Source organism: Triticum aestivum, chromosome 2A (genome assembly GCF_018294505.1).
Source record: "Triticum aestivum cultivar Chinese Spring chromosome 2A, IWGSC CS RefSeq v2.1, whole genome shotgun sequence".
In the NCBI taxonomy this organism is placed as follows: domain Eukaryota; kingdom Viridiplantae; phylum Streptophyta; class Magnoliopsida; order Poales; family Poaceae; genus Triticum; species Triticum aestivum.
The window spans coordinates 6052195-6068813 of NC_057797.1; the positions used below are offsets into that span (position 1 = coordinate 6052195).

Sequence of the window (16619 nt, forward strand, 5' to 3'; positions counted from 1 at the left end):
AACCTTGTCAAAGGGGCTTGACGTCGATGATCCCCACCTGCAGGCCTTGTCCGCCGGCCCACGCGGAGCAGGATCTCAGCCAGGAGGTCGTCGTCCTCCAGCACCCTCGGCATGGAGCCCCCTGCCGCCTTGCCGTCCATTGCTCCGCCGGTCTCCACGCCGGCGCAGGCAGACAGAAAGGGGATCCTTTTCGTTGACTGCTACTCTGTTTTTTTCCTTGTTGAGTCGCCTACACATATTCCAGCCTGCTTATTTTTTTTTGCGAATGAGCTGCTTACATTTGCACTGTTTAAAAAAACGAATTCAAATCCATGGTAGCTAAAAGTAGGTTGCCCAAAAACGAATTCGGGTCAGTCGACCGGAGACGACACAGCTTGCTGCATCGTGGCGGTGGCTTGAGGCGCGCGGTAGGGGACATGTTCGCGTTAGATTCCCTTTCGGATTGGACAAGCGCCCTCACGGGAAGCGAGCGGCCGAAGGAGAAGGAAGAAGAACGGTTCTCGTTGGACCTTAATTCAACGGTCGAAATCGACTGCCGTATTTTCCCCCAATTTTGTCATTTGACGATTTTATCTGCGGGCCGCATTAGCTTCTGAATTGAAATGCCGGCTTGCTTGTTTTTTTTCTTCATCGGAAAACAGTAGGAAAGAAACCTACAATTATTTTCTATTCAAATTGTGAATGAGATCTTCTTAATGGAAACCTTGCTAGATTTAGATCGGGAAAATTGTAGGAGTACATATTATTGATTTTTTGAACATTTATCAAAATGTGAAAATTTGTCAAAAAATTTGGGAACTATGAACTTTTTCTTTCAACACAAGAGAACAATTTTCAAAGTAACATTTTCAAAGTATCGATTTTGTTTTTTTTACCATGCCTTCCACCAATGTCATTTCATGACGAAATTTTGCATGCACAACAAACATTTCTTATAGTATGCCACACAAAAAAATCAGAATTTTTTGAAATATTTTTCTATTTTATTTATTTTACTGTTCATAGCAGGAGCATATGAGCTCACGTGTAGAAACTCCACGTCCCAGCTTTCCTTCCGTTTTCCACTTTGCTCGTTTTATTTTTCTCCATTCTCCGGGATAAAAAACAAGAATATATATTAGAGACACGTGGACATGTGTGTTAAAAACGTATCAAATTATTATTTTAAAGGGTTTCACACATTCATACAAAAATATTTCTACACTTGAAAATTGTTCATTGTGTATTAACAAATATCGTAAATAGTTTTAAAAACCATTATGCATTTTAAATTCAAAATTATAGATATTATACAATATTTTCCTTGTATTTACAATTTTTTAATAGTTTAGGCTGTCGCTGCTTTCTATTTTGAGCCTTGTTCTTGCTCTTGGATCACTACGGATCAACAAGCTATTGAACTACTCCTAGAAGGCACTGTGGGACTTTCCCAATCTATTTTAACCTGTGCTTGTGCTACAAATAGTGCACCCGCACAATTGGGATTTGATGAAATAGCTAGTCAAAAAATAATCATCCCATATTAAAAAGAGGTTTCATGCATTAATAATTGTGCATGATGCACTGAAAAGATTCACTGTACATTTAAAAAAGTTTATCATGCATTTTCAAAAGGTTTTCATCATGCATTAAGTTTTTTACGACAATAAAAAAACCATACTATTCAAAAAAATACGTTCATCACATTTAAAAATATTCACATGTTAAAACTTGTTCATGAAAAAATTACAGAATGTTATTGAAATTTTAAAAGACTGTTCTTAACTTTTTGAAAACAATGTTCGTGAAATATAAAAAATAATTACCATGTATTTAAAAATATTAAAACATGTATTTAAAAAGTATTTAACAAGAATTGAAAAAACATTCAATGTGCTTTCAAAAAATGTTCAATGTGTATTTAAAAAAAGAAAATAAAACGGAAATGGTAAAAGGAGAAAATAAATAAATAAGAAAAGGAAAATAAAAGATAAAATGAAAAGCCGAAAGAAAACTAAAATACAAAAAACAACAAAAACACAAAAATGATTAAAAATGGAGGGAACCTTCCAAAACTATAACACCACATCCACATGGTCGGGTGACGATTGTGTCGAATCGCGGGAGGCAAGAGCTACGTCTGTCTTGCAAGAGGCGACATATAGCATTTTTGGTTGCTATAGGTTCCCTGAGTCACATCCATGATCATAAACAAGGGTTTCACATGGCTTTAGATCCATTGCGACCACGAAAGACAGTAGTCAATAGGCGGCACGCCCAAGTGGCAACTCCCCATGGCAGTTGCACTATTTCACGGCACAACACCAGACTACAATGTCGAGCGGAAGCTATCGTCCTATGTGAGTTCTTTCTCTTTGTGCAACACTCTACTTTTTTTAATAGTGCGGCTTTGATTTACTAATTTAGGCTATGTTTTATTTGCACGTTTTTATTGATGACTGTACATAGAAATGAATAATTATATTTTTCTGATTGGTTCTTCATACCATATGAAAGAATTATATTAATTATGTATTGAAGAAGATTTATTACAAAGATATAGCTGAATAATCCATTTAAGATAATACTAGACAAATGATGTTTTTGGTATAACATGAGCGGATTTATTGCTTTACAATTCACTTTCAATGCAAATATTGACATAGTCACACCGGGGGAAAAAGTGCTTGCCTCGCTCTCCGCGCGAGGGGGGTGGGTGGGGGTGAACTCACGTCGCCGCCCCTCTTTCCTTCCTACTATCCCGCTCTGGAATAGTCGGATTAGGCTAGTGGGTGAAGCCCGTCTTGGTGGACAACATCGGCTAGGGCGAGGTCCTCCTAGTGTGGCGTGTCGCCTTGGCCGACATGGCAAACTCGCGGAGCGACGGATTCAGTGGCGTCCTTGCTCGGTGGCTCATCAGAGAGATCGAGTGCACGGGTTTGGGTAGGTCAGGACTCAGGATTTGAATTGGGGGAGGGACTCACAAGCACTTGCATGTGGTGGCTGTGGGTGCCCCCCGCTATCATAGTGGTTGTCACCATCGCCTTATAGCCATTCCTGCACCTCCTGCCAGTTGGTCGATGGCCTCACCTCCTTAGTTTCTCACTATCTCAGTTGATTGTGTCGTCTCGTCGCATCTGGGCCTCTTTTAAGGATCTAGGTTGAGGATGTGTTCCGGTTAGAAGAGGAGACACACTCTGTACCGCACGACCGAGTGGTGTCGGGTGGTGTTCGACGCAATGATGGTTTCAATTGGTGGAGTTGGATCGTTTCCTATTTTTGGCCGAAGTATGATAGCGGTCAAAATTGCCAGTTTCCTCCCCCACCGAATCGTAAAATTACAGATTCATTCCTCGTTCTTTTTTCCCTTTCCTATAAACCCACGTCAACGGAAGAGGTGGACAACGTCGTCGTACTAGTCGTTACCATTGCCTTATAGCCATCCCCTCACCTCCTGCCCGCTGGTCGATGGCCTCGCCTCCTTACTCCCTCGTCGTCCATGTTAATTGTGTCGGCTCGTTGCATCTGGGCCTCTTTCAGCGTCTAGGCTGAGACTGCGTTTCGGTTAGAAGAAGAGACACACTCTGCACCACACGATTGAGTGGTGTTGGACGCAACAACGGTTTCAATCAGTGGAGTTGGATCGTTTCCTATTTTTGGCCGAAGTCTGTCAGTATGGTCAAAATTGACGGTTTCCTCCCCACTGAATTGCAAAATTACAGATACACCCGTCATTCTTTTTTCCTTTCCTATAAACCCACGTCAACGAAAGAGGCAGACAACACCGTCGTAGTAGTCGTCACCGTCGCCTTATAGCAATCCCCCACCTCCTGTCCGCTGGTCGATGGCCTCACTTCCTTAGTCCCTCGTCGTCCATGTTGATTGTGTTGTCTCGTCGCATCTGGGCCTCTTTCAACGTCTAGGTCGAGGTTGCATTCCGGCTAGAAGATGAGACAAGCTCTGCACTGCATGATCGAGTGGTGTCGGATGGTGTTGGACACAACGACGGTTCCAATCGATGGAGTTGGATCGTTTCCTATTTTTGGTCGAAGTCTGTCACCAGGGTCAAATTGCCGGTTTCCTCCCCACTGAATCACAAAAATATAGATTCATCCCTCATTCTTTTTTCTCTTTCCTATAAACCCATGTCAACGGAAGAGGCAAACAACACCACCGTAGTAGTCGTCACCGCCACCTTATAGCCATCCCCTACCTCCCACCCGCTGGTCGATGGCCTCACCTCCTTAGTCCCTCGCCGTCCACGTTGATTGTGTCGGCCCGTCGCATTTGGGCCTCTTCCATCATCTAGGTCGAGGCTACGTTTCAGTCAGAAGAGGAGACGCGCTCCGCACCGCACCACACGATCGAGGGAGGTCGGACGGTGTCTGATGCATCAACGGTCTCAATCGGCGGAGTCGGATCGTTTCCTATTCTTGGCCGAAGTTTGCGGGTCAAAATTGCCAATTTCCTCCCCGTCGAATTGCAAAACCATCCCTCGTTATTTTTCCCTTTTCCATAAACCCACATCAACTACAGAGGTGCACAGCACATATACAAACTTGTACGCATTCACGAGGGCCTTTTTTCAATGCAATCCATCCACATCCATCCATCCATCCACCCAAACAGAGATGACATACAAAGTTGGAACTTTTCGAAGGGTTCAAAGATAAAAATCGTAGCTTTTCGCATAGAACAAAAACCGCCGTCTCCGGAGCAAAGGAAAGACGGGGCCTTTCACTCCTCTTCCTCTTCCCCTCACCAGAGTCGTCCTGAGTCCTGACCTACCCAAGCCTCCAATCCAATCCAATCCGGCCGCCGCGGCGTGGCCTAGCCTCGCCGCCGGCCCCTCACCCGCGTCGCCGGCCCCGTCCTAGCCCCCACCGCCGTCTCCGCCCGCAGCCACGGGCGGTTACTATTTGAGGTATGGCCCCTTGGCTGTCCGGCGGTTGCTTAATCCCAAACTAAACCGGCGCAAATCGACGCACGGCGTCCAGATCTGCCCATGGATCTGGGCGATTCCGCGGCCTCCATGGCCTTGGAATCGCCGCCTCGTTCTCCTCGGGATAAGGTTGGGGATTTTTGGGTAGCATGGGGCGGGGGTTATTGAGGTGTTAGGGTTCCATGGAGATAGATCGGGGCTGCTCTTATTGTTGTTGGATCATCTCCATGTGCTTGCTAAAAGTGGTAAACGAAGCAACCTGATGTGCAGTCACATGCTGCAAGTTGAAGAAAATAAATCTGACACTTTAGAAGGGGGGCATTAACTCAAAGAAAATGCGTGCCGATTAGTGGGGAAGCCATGCGAGATTTGGGTTTTTTCGAGCGTCTGTAACCATGGATGACAAACCTTTTTCATTGTGCGATGCGAATGCAGGACCGGCGCCGAAGTCTGAGTTGAGCGCTTTCCGCGAAGGTTTCGGAGAGCCGGATTGCCTGTCTGGGTGTTCTTCAAGGTTGAGCTCAGGTGAGAACTTTGAAATGAATGAATTGTATGCAGTTGTTGTGCTTGTCCAACTGCACTTGGGTGAATTCGGTAATGCTATGAGCACAGCTTCGATCATGATTGCTGCTATTTTGAAGTGAGAATGCATCATAGGTCTCAACTAGCTTGTTCCAGTGGATGCAAAGGATCACGTCGTGCTGCATAATGTGATTGGATATCACTAGGGATAGTTTTGCAATGATGCTACACATTTATCGTATGTCTTGAATCATTTTACCGGCACTTCAGCCCCTTGATCTGTTCCACTGCGTCAAATGTTTTAAGCAGGTGACGGTACATCATAGAGGCTGTGCTTGATGTGAATATAGGAGATAGTACTCCCTCCGTAAACTAATATAAGAGTGTTTCGAACACTATTTTAGTGATCTAAACGCTCTTATATTAGTTTACAGAGGGAGTACTTACTAGTCTTAGTACGAATGATATGAGTCTGTTGAGAAAGCTAGCATTGGTGTGTGGGTGATTAGGGAAACATGTTTGTTGAGAATTCTGACATTGTTGTGTGAACTGTGGCATGGGTCTCAGCCGTTATCATTTCAATCAATTTCTGTATGCCGCTGGTGAAAGATGTAATGTTCCATTCACTATTGCAGTGTAATATAAAGAATATTGTTATGTTACTTCGGCAAAGGAAAACTGTTGTTTATGTTTTTTAAGGTAAACATGCTGTATATAGTTAAAATTATCTACATCGTTTGTCCTAGTATTGGACATGGATAACTTTTATAACTTTCTGATGATATATTTTATAATTTACTAATTACTACTACTCCCTCCGTCCCGAATTAGTTGTCTCAGATTTGTCTAGATACGGATGTATCTAGACACTTTTTAGATGCATCCGTATCTAGACAAATCTGAGACAACTAATTCGGGACGGAGGTAATAGTATTTTAAGGTGAACGGAATCTTATCAACCGTTTCCTTTACTTATTTGATTGAAGATCATACGATGAGTTACTAAAACGAGGATAAATAAGTTCAAATAACATGATTGCAATTACACCTTTCAGTGCTTTTGCACATGTAGTTTGTGCTGCCACTTCATCAGACTAGGACATATATTGAACCGGAGCACCTAATTATACAGGTCTTGGACGTAACAGGGGGCTAGGATATATCAAATCATCTAGTCTCTTGTATTAATCTCATCAGTTCTTGTTAAGAGTTGATTTTACCGCTCTGGTTAGTGTAATATGATCGCTGTTGGTTGAACATATGAATCAATTGGATAGTTAGATTCAATATCTGCAAGGTGCAAATTAATTATCTTAATTGATTGAAATCTTAACTGTATGTAAATTTTATATATAACTTGGATTGCATTGACTGAAGCTCAAACTTGTTAGTTTATTGATAACTTGGATGAGCAGAAAACATATAAATCAATTTCGTACCTTCACTGTTGAAGCTGGTTAACATAAGTTCTTTTTCCCCTTTGGCTGCCTTTCTGATTTCAACATTTTCTGATACTTGTGTATATATCTCGAATAATTAGACTCAGTAAAGATGTAATCATTCCTAGATATGTTTCGATGTTAAATTGACTAGTTATGTTCTTCTAATTGGTCCCAGAACAGCATGTCCAAGATGCCAAATCCAGAGAAGAAGTTGTTCAGGATGCCAAGCGCAGATGCCGAGATGGCTGCACTGCACAAGGAATGGGATGATGCTCGGTGTCCAATTTGCATGGACCATCCTCACAATGCTGTACTTCTGTTGTGCAGTTCTCATGACAAAGGATGCAGATCCTACATATGTGATACAAGCTACAGACACTCAAATTGCCTAGACAGATTCAGGAAAATGAAAGTGAACCGCATGGACAGTTCATCACAGCCAAGCTCTTCCTTGCCTGGAGATACAAGTAACCAAAGTGCTTCACAGAGATCCCATCTCGGTCCCAGTAGAGGGAGCCCCAGGCTGTTAATCGATGTACCTGAATTCCGTGAAAATCTCAGTCATGAACATGTCATCCGTAGCCCTGCAGCCGTATCTGGACAACAAGAAGGAACTAACTATAATCAAGGTCCAGTAACATTGGAAGCTCTTATGGGACAAGTGACTGGGCAAGTCGAGTCAGCTGAGGCATCCAACTCAAACGAATTGATGTGCCCACTGTGTAGGGGTGCTGTGAAGGGCTGGGAGATCATCAAAGATGCCAGACAGTACCTGGATGAGAAGCCAAGAAGCTGCTCGCGGGAAGCATGCGCATTTTCTGGTACCTATGGTGCGCTCCGTAGACATGCCAGGAGGGTGCACCCCACTACCAGGCCTGCTGATGTGGACCCATCAAGGCGCCGCGCGTGGCACCGCCTGGAGAACCAGCGAGAGTATGGTGACATAATGAGCGCAATCAGGTCGGCTATGCCTGGGTCAGTTGTGCTTGGAGATTACGTCATTGAAGGTGGGCCAAGTGCAGATGAGCGTGAAGACGGTGGGCCAAGTGAGCGAAGCGGGTCTCTGTTGACAACGTTCTTTCTATTCCATATGATGAACAGTGGTCCGCTGAGATCAGGAGACGAGCCAAGAGCCTCATCAAGGGCCCTGAGAAGGCAGAGGCGCCGCTACCTGTGGGGAGAGAACTTGCTAGGCCTCCAATACGACGACGACGACGATGATGAGGATGAGGATAGCCTAGACGAGGAGGTTCAGAGGCCCAGGACTCGCAGGAGGTTCGTGAGGTCAAGGTCGGAGGAGCGGCGCTGACGCGTGGGCGACCATGGTAACTAAATCCTTCACCCACCGTGAAGTTCTTTACCCCATGAATTAGCGATGACCCCTTGCGTGATCTTTTGCCATGCCAGCCGAGGCGCTAGGTGACATGCTGCTTCAGTCAAATGCCTAAAGTGCAGCACGGATCCTTGCGCTGGAAGATCCAGGTCAACCGTGTCGCGTTTAAAGGGTTGGATGGTTGGCCGCACAAGGCATGACCATCCTCAGGGCATATGCTGGAACGTGTGCTCGCTCGCTGTTGTGACCGAAGCTGCTCTTGATGCACCTCGCGATGTTTGCTCGGCGTGTTACCTATATCCGTATCTATTGTATATATAGTGTTGGAAGCTAGTACCATTTACCGAATTCGTGCATGTACTCTTTTGCACTTGGTATCTTTGTTCAATTGAAGCTGGTAGGGATTGCATTTGGCCCTGATGGTTTTATGTGTTATGCTGGTTGTTCTATCTGTTCCGGTTATCGCGCTCCATATGCTCCTGTCACAAATCTTTGGAGTGCCTAGTGTTGTTGGCTGATGGTTGTCCCTTTTCATTCTATTGGAACCCTTGCAGGATTATGCTCTGACTGCCGGAAGTGGAGTTTTTTAGCTCAAGCTCAAATGAGCTCGATCTAAAATCGGGGGAAAAAATCAAAAATAAATAAATAAATAATCTGAATTTTTTTGGTGAAAACATCAACAAAAGTTTTACGTGCTCATGAAATTTCATCTTGAAATCACTTTCTTGGAAGTCATGGCAAAGAAAACAAATTGATGCTCCAAAAGTGTTATTTTCGAAAGCATTTGGAGTGTTGTTTTTTTTGCCATGACTTCTATTAATGTCTTCTCAAGATGAAATTTCGTGGGCACGTAAAACTTTTGTCAATGTTTGCACAAAAAAAATCAGGATTTCTTGAATGTTTTCTCTTTTTTCCTTTCTAATTTTACTGTTCATATTTGAGCTCGGGAGCAGAAGATGACTTTCCCTGCCTGTTCTGTTATTTTGCCTATTTGGAAAATAGAGGTTGGCCTTGCTCCGGCCTCTACTTGCGAAAGTCCTTTTCCTACCTGAGCTCGGGATGAACAGTAAATTATAGGGAAAAAAATTAGAACTTATATAATTTTGTTGGTGCAAACTTCAACAAAAAACACATTCGTGGAAGTCTTGGCAAAAAAAAGGAGCACTTTAAAATGCTTTCAAAAATAGCATTTTTGGAGTGTCGATTTTGTTTTCTTTACAACGACATCGAAAAATGTCATCTTATGATAAATTTTTGCAAGCACACAAAACACTAGTCAAAGTTTGCACCAAAAAAGTTCAGATTCTTTGAATTTTTTTTTGATTTTATTGTTCATTAGAGAGCATTTGAGCTCGGGAGTAGATACTCCGCCTTAGTTGACCTTTTTAAAAAATGTGCTTCCCTATTTGGCCTATAGAAAAATATTTCTTCCCAATTTGACACTACTAGTAATTTTGTTCCCTATTTAACACTTACATTTGAAATATGTGCAACTAATTTCACTTTGTGCCAGTATGTGTTAGTATGTCACATAGTGCACTAAGGGTAAAATGGTTTTTCACATCACATTTAACATTGGTAGTGGCAAAAATGGACGGAAATGTCATAGGAAACAAGCAACTGGTAGGACCAAATAGGGAAGAATTTATTTTTTGGGGCCAAAGATGGAAGCACGTTTTAAAAATGGGCCAAATAAGGCTCTAACATATACTTCCTATGTTGCAGAATATTTAATCCCTCCTTCCAAAATATTTAAAGTTTTAGTTTTATCATAAGTTAAACTTCTTTAAATTTAATCATGTTTATAGAAAAATATACAAACATCTACAACACCAAATTAGTTTCACTAATTTTTTCTATAGACTTGTCAAACTTGAAGGAGTCTAGAACTTCAAATATTTTAGATACTCCCTTCCTGTCAGAACAGAAGACCCAGCCGTATTTTTAGACCATTAGTTTGACAAAAACAATTGAAATATATATTAATAACCAGTACACCATCAAATACTTCCTTCAAATATGAATTCAATTATATACCTTTTATACAATATAATAGACAAACCATTGGTTAAATTGATGATATGTTAACACATGGCAAGTTTTGCCTATATACCAAAGCATGGTCAGTAATATATTTGATCCCTTTAGCTTGACAATTCATCATAAATTGTTCTTATTTGCAAAATTTCACGCACTCTTCTATGAATTATTTGCTGGGTACTACGTATATTTTCCCTTTAGCAAACATGGCAAGGAAAATAAGCTCACAGAAAATGATAAACCCTAACAGGCATGCTACGTGCAGCCTTAGATATCATTTGCTGGTTCAATCCTTCTTGTCAACCAAAATATTCCATCAGCCACATACAACCAACCAAACGGACACACATGGCAGTCACCATAAGATTGTTGTACCGATTTGTAAAACTATCTTACCCCGACGACGGAAACTAGATATATATGGTATGTGTTTACCGGCGAACTATATATGGTCCATACAAAGTACAAACATTCTATAGCATATTTCAGGTTAACTTGTGTAGTAGCGCCCACTCGCCGGATCAAACGTTTCTCGTTCGACCGCGTCAATGGCTCGTTAATTTTTTTGCGACATGGTGAAGAACCATCCAGATTAGTCCCAAGGCTCGTGGAGGTTCAGGCTCTCCATGTTCGCCTCGATGTCTCCCTGCACACAGAAACAGGCATGGTCAGGAAATATGGCATGACAATGCAATGCAGCTGCAGGGTTCACTGTTAACCACGGCAGCAACTAGAATTGATGGTGCTGACGACAGCATAAGCCTGAACTTTCTGAATATTGACTGACAGCAATTAAATAAAAACCACTCTTACGGAGGGAGTACATCTGAAGAACAGCTACAGTCAAAACATTCACAAAATGCCCATGGTTCTCTTCAAATAACAGGACAACAAAATATTACTCTTTCAATGTCTCCACTCATACAAGTATTACTGAGTAGTAGCTTACCACACTACTGTAAAGAAAAAAGATGTGCATACCATTGATTTCAAGTCATCTGTTCCAAAGTATGATAGTCTGGCTTCATGTAACGAGTCTGCATTTATTCCCTTGCGTGCACAGCGAGTGTTTTCCTTTTCTTCATAGAAGTCAAAGTCATCCAGAATTGATGTTCCATGGCGATAAGCCTTGAAAATTTTCAACACTTCCAGACCCTGGGGAAGGCCAATCTACATAGAAGAAATAAAGGATGAGATGAAAAGAAGAGAAAATATGGACAATGAGAACCTGAAGTTAAGTTGCAACAAAGCATATGATGAGAAATAAACTTGATATTAGTCGATTTATCGACAAATACAAACATAAGAAAGCAGTAAACTGCACGCGTTCCCATGTGCAATTGTTTGCAGCTAGATTGCTACTAATCTCCACTGCGGCACTGCACCAATATCCAAGGCGTCTCTGGTGTATGGTGTGATGAGTTATCAGGAATTATCAGTGGATTTCGATATTTTACCCTTTTTAAACTTGCAGACACTTTTTAAGTTGGAAAGGTCGTAGGTGAGAGGTTGAACTAAAATTATTTGTCCAAACTCCATAGTTGCATCTCCTGACTGAATATTAGTCGCTACTCAGCTGCACATATGAATATTAGTTGCTACTCGGCTGCACATTCTTTGCAGTTAAGAACTAACTTTATCATTTATCGCCAACATGCCAATACATATGCAATATTGATCTCATTTTGATATGCTTGTTGTGTTGAACACAACAGTACTTGACATACCGAGTAGTTCAAATAGAATGTGAAATGGATGCACGGCATAAGAGATAACATTTCAATCTAGCAAAAGAAAACAAAATAGATCCATGTAGTTCTACTAGGATTCTGCTACTTTACTATACCTGCACTAGAAAACCGCTCGTGTTATTTTTTAGAAGAAACACAAAGTCAGGAAAGAGAGAAGTGGCCGTGTAAGTGACAAAGGAAAGGCAGTAGTGTTAGCGCTATGCAACTAGTAGCATGTTAGATGGATCCAAGTAATATACTGATAATCACATAGGAGCACCTTTGTTCACAGGAGGAATTTACATAAACCTGCTACTCTGAAACCTCCCAAAGTAGCAACTTTTTCTTGAACAATTATTTCTTTCGAATTTTTTTACGGTGCAGAACAAGAAAGGCGAATCATGGTACCTCTTGAGTATCCCTGCTGAATGTAACAGGTCTGTTGTCATTATTTTCTAGAGTGATATGTTTGAAGAGCCTATTCGGAATGTCCTTTACAATGTGCCAGACAACAGGGAAAAAGCCATTCCATTTATTTTGTTGCCAGAAGTCCATGGTCTTCTTGAAATCAACAGGACCTAACATCTCAGCCAATCCTACAAACTGCCCACTGGTATTAACCTGAAACAGAGAATACAATGAAAGGCTGAAACACCTGTCTCAAAAAAGAAAAAGAAAAAACCAGTTCGTACAGTAGCATTACAACGAACAATATATTTCATTGTTTCATTCAAAAATAGTGAGGAGCATCAGTGAATTAAATGCATCTGCTTTGGATAAAATCATTGCTCAGGGCCTCTTTGATTTGCAGGATTCTAAAAACACAGGAATATGAAAAACATACGATTAGAATGTCATGCTCATCTCAACCCTACAGGGTTTTGGTTTGTTTGATTGCATCATAGGAAAAACAAAGGATTCTTTCAGAGGTTTGAGTGGATGCTACAAATCCTTAGGAAAAATTCATATAGGATTCAATCCTATGAATCAAAGAACCAACATAGGAAAAATTCCTAGGATTCTAATCCTCCAAAATTTCTATGAAAATCCTTTGAATCAAAGGAGCCCCCAATCTGATGGGCAAGCTTGCGGAGGGCACATTTCAGGGAAATTTGACTTCAGGAAAAGGAAATACAGCACATATTTGATATAATAAGCCTACTGAACAAACAAAACAAAGGGTAGAATGCATATAAACATCACACTAGTAAGTATTACCTCCGAACCAAAATATAAGACGTTTTTGTAGGCTAAACTAGCCTACAAAAAGCGTCTTATAATTGTTTACAGAGGAAGTAAACTTAATAATGAAATAGGCTATCATTAACTACTAGTCTTGCTTGATTATCTCAGTTGAACATATAAGTTATGTGATACCAGGGCACTTAAATGCTTTTGCTGCTCTGAAGTGGAAAATGATAAACAATTAGAAGAAGGGCCTTTAAATATTACTCACCGAAAACAAGAGGAAGACAGGACATTTTGTACCCTTTTCCTTCATTAAAATCTGGGCATCATGGAAAGCGGTATCCAGCTTACTGTTCCCATTTGGTGTACTTGCCCAAACATTGTATTTGATACCTTTATGAATATCATCTTCACTATATGACTTTATCATGAAGAACTTGGCCTGTTCATACTGAATTGAAAAGTCTGATTTGTTAAATTGGTCTCTACGGACCAATGGGCTCAAGATATCTTTCTTCGCAGTCGGTGTTGATGTGTTATTCACTTTGCTTGCACGGGGACCACAAACTTGGTCCCTTATTTCCTCAGAATTTCTCGGTGGGTTATCCCTCCTGCCATTTCTGTAGTTGCTAGTGCTGTTTACAACTCTGTTAGACACCCGTGGTCTTGTGCCAGTATGTCTGGTTGCAGTCATCTTGACTTGCTGATTACTAACAATACCATGGGCAAAACTGTCTCTTGGCTGCCTGTTCCCACGAAAAGGACCTTGCTGGTAGCTTGATAATCGACGTGACTCGGCATCATGGCACCTCTGACCAGAATACAAAGGTATCTTATCTCGGTAGCGCCAATGGTGAGACATTGTTGGAACCTCCTCACCATAACCTTGTCTAGTTGAGAACGAGGGGATGTCTGCACCATACTGCTGCCACTGTCTTGGGTATGAAATGCCATTAGACTTTTGAGAAGACAGAGAAGGGATCTCATCACGATAACTCTGTCTACGTGAGAGCGAGGGGATTTCAGCACTGTAGTTCCAATGATTTGAGCGTGAAATGCCATTAAACTTCTGATTAGACAGAGAAGGGATTTCATCACCATAACCTTGCCTACTTGAGAGCGAGGAAATTTCAGCACCATAATGCCATTGGCTTGAGCGTGAAAGCACCCCACTGCCATTACACCTCCGACTAGACAGAGAAGGGATCTCATCGCCATATGTCAGCCCTCCAGGTAGTGAAGAGCCCCGGCCCCCATTTTCGAAGCACCATCGACTTGAAAACGAAGTAGCCTCGTCAACACAGCGGCCCCCTCTGGGCATATCAACTATCTGCATCAATGAGAATTCGTCAACGAGGGATATATCTATACACAAAAAGGTTTTGACTGTTTACTACATATGTCAGATACACAACAATATATGCATGCAATCTTTTCTTTCCAGTGCAACTAATGGTCCAAAGATATACCTCGCTGCGGCATTCAATAGATTGACCATTGCAGTTTGCGAAGGGAGTAAATCGATCCAATCCTTTGTAGTGATGCTCTGAGTGACAATCGAAGCTACAATCAACTTTAGCTGCTTCAGTATACGATCTTCTCATGTGAGGACCAGTAGTAGGACCCGACGTAAGATAATCATGCCTTGGCGCAAAGATATCACTTTTGGTTCCGCCTTTTGCCATTACATGACCTGATGCATCTCGATTGCCTGACATCGCTTCCAGTGATGAAGAAGAATCCCAAGAACAGCTGGATAAAGGAAGGTAAGGCCGCTGCCTATCATATTCACTTTGTGGTGACATTGCTTCCTTGGGATATACATGTGACCCAATGTCAGTAGCATACTTGCACTCCGAAGACTCTGCTTCATAATCCTGAGAAGGGAGGAGTTGTTTGAATCTCGGTAGACATAACCATCAAATGTAATATAGAGCATGTTATCCACAAAGTGCATGGCTTCATTAAAACGTACTTTACTTTGCACATACTTGTCGAACAAGTGAACAATAGTTATATTCATTGTGCCATGTTAAACAATGGTCCATCTGAGCACATGCATAAAATGCAGCAACATCTCGCACTTAAAAGACCCATGAGAATGTAAATGCATATTCCGCCCCTGAATTAAACCAAGTGTTCATATCACACAGATAACAAGCTGAAATGTCAAATCATCTTGGTAACAAATACAATGTCCCTGGGCGTGTTATGCTTGAGTAATCAAAGATTCAACATATTTATCTAGTCAGTTGGACTGTAGCAAATATTTTTAGTTCAGAAAAATAGAACCCAAATTATACAAGAGGTAGTGTTTGATTCATCTTTTTTCATTATAACATAGACAGTGCTGTAAAACTGTACGAGTAAACAACAAAGGGTATACACTCATACCAGAAACGACAAAGCCCTGTTTGCATGAGAAAGAAAATCAGCATCCTCTTCACTTTTCACACCGTCCCCTGCACGATGAGGAAGGAATTGACAGCAAAATAAGAACCAAGACCCAAAAAGACTTAATCAGATCAGCAGGACACATACACGGCCAAGGCAAGGAATCGTCGTCTCCCTCGGCAGCCGCATCACTCCAAATGTTTTTCCTCGTGAAGACGGAGGCTCCTCCGTTATCTGCTTCTGGCGTTGCTGCAGCCGCCGAGGCGGGTGGATCAAAGGCTTCCTTCATCTGCCAAACAAATGCGAGTTAGTAACTGCAAGAAGTGATGTATGTATCATTGGATAACAGTATTAAAGTCGTGGCTCGTTTGTGAAGTGCTGCAAATGGCCAACGCAAGGGTGAAGTACCAAGCATGTCACAACAGCTACATACATATCCTTGGATCATTTATACTTGTAAAAAAAAAAATCCCTGACGGTCGTGTGCATGCGCATAACTTGACACATATGACATGCCACTGCTTCTAGTTTGTTTTCCTAGCCATCATCACCACACCTGGTCATTAGGTGGATCTCATGAGATGCCACATTCAGTCATAAAGGGGGCATCAGCCATCTATCCATCCACCCCCTAGGTAGATGGAAGTTTTTAATAAGACCAAACCCTGACAGACACGGGGCAAATATTCTAGTCTAGTACCGATAAAGACCATCAGCCATCCATCCAGCCAGTGGGTCAGTCAGTGAGTGAATCGATCCACACTGCCGCGAACAAAATCTCGCCCCGCCGGAAGACGAACATTGGAGTCTTTCTTGGCCGCACGCATTCCCGGCGGCCGTCGCCCGGCCGTCTCGACCAGCACGCGCACACAGTGCGGGGGGACTTGAGCCGGGAAAAAAAAACAATCCGCGCCTGGCAGGGAACCCTAGGACGGACGGACGGATTCGGAGGCGTGGCGGAGGGAACCGCCGGCCGGACGCATTGGATTGGATTGGAAATATGTACAGACATAAAAGGAACGAAAGAAAAAAAAAGGCGGCCGCGTGGC

At 42.2% G+C, this 16619-nt stretch overlaps 2 protein-coding genes across 3 annotated transcripts; one reads left to right on the forward strand and one right to left on the reverse strand.

The window, feature by feature from the left end:
• The first annotated feature begins 4668 nt into the window (after positions 1-4668).
• LOC123186945 (uncharacterized) lies at positions 4669-8638 on the forward strand. Of its 2 annotated transcripts, none has more exons than XM_044598676.1 (4): positions 4669-4903; positions 5357-5446; positions 7061-8210; positions 8293-8638. In XM_044598676.1, exon 3 carries the CDS (start codon positions 7067-7069, stop codon positions 8192-8194), a length of 1128 nt encoding a protein of 375 aa, XP_044454611.1. In that variant the 5' UTR covers positions 4669-4903; positions 5357-5446; positions 7061-7066; the 3' UTR covers positions 8195-8210; positions 8293-8638. The 2 variants fall into 2 exon arrangements, with proteins under 2 accessions (XP_044454611.1, XP_044454610.1); XM_044598675.1 differs by having other exon boundaries at positions 7066-8210.
• Positions 8639-10492: 1854 nt separating this feature from the next.
• Positions 10493-15859, reverse strand: LOC123186946 (uncharacterized; the record flags this gene model as incomplete). Its single annotated transcript, XM_044598677.1, is given in 7 exon segments — positions 10493-10904; positions 11240-11428; positions 12397-12609; positions 13445-14506; positions 14646-15053; positions 15571-15638; positions 15718-15859. Coding segments are annotated over 7 exon segments (2136 nt in total). The 3' UTR covers positions 10493-10850.
• Positions 15860-16619: the final 760 nt, after the last annotated feature.

What these genes read in the sequence shown, in the direction of transcription:
- LOC123186945 (XM_044598676.1), top strand. Translation starts at nt 7,067, where the DNA reads ATGTCCAAGATGCCAAATCCAGAGAAGAAGTTGTTCAGGATGCCAAGC.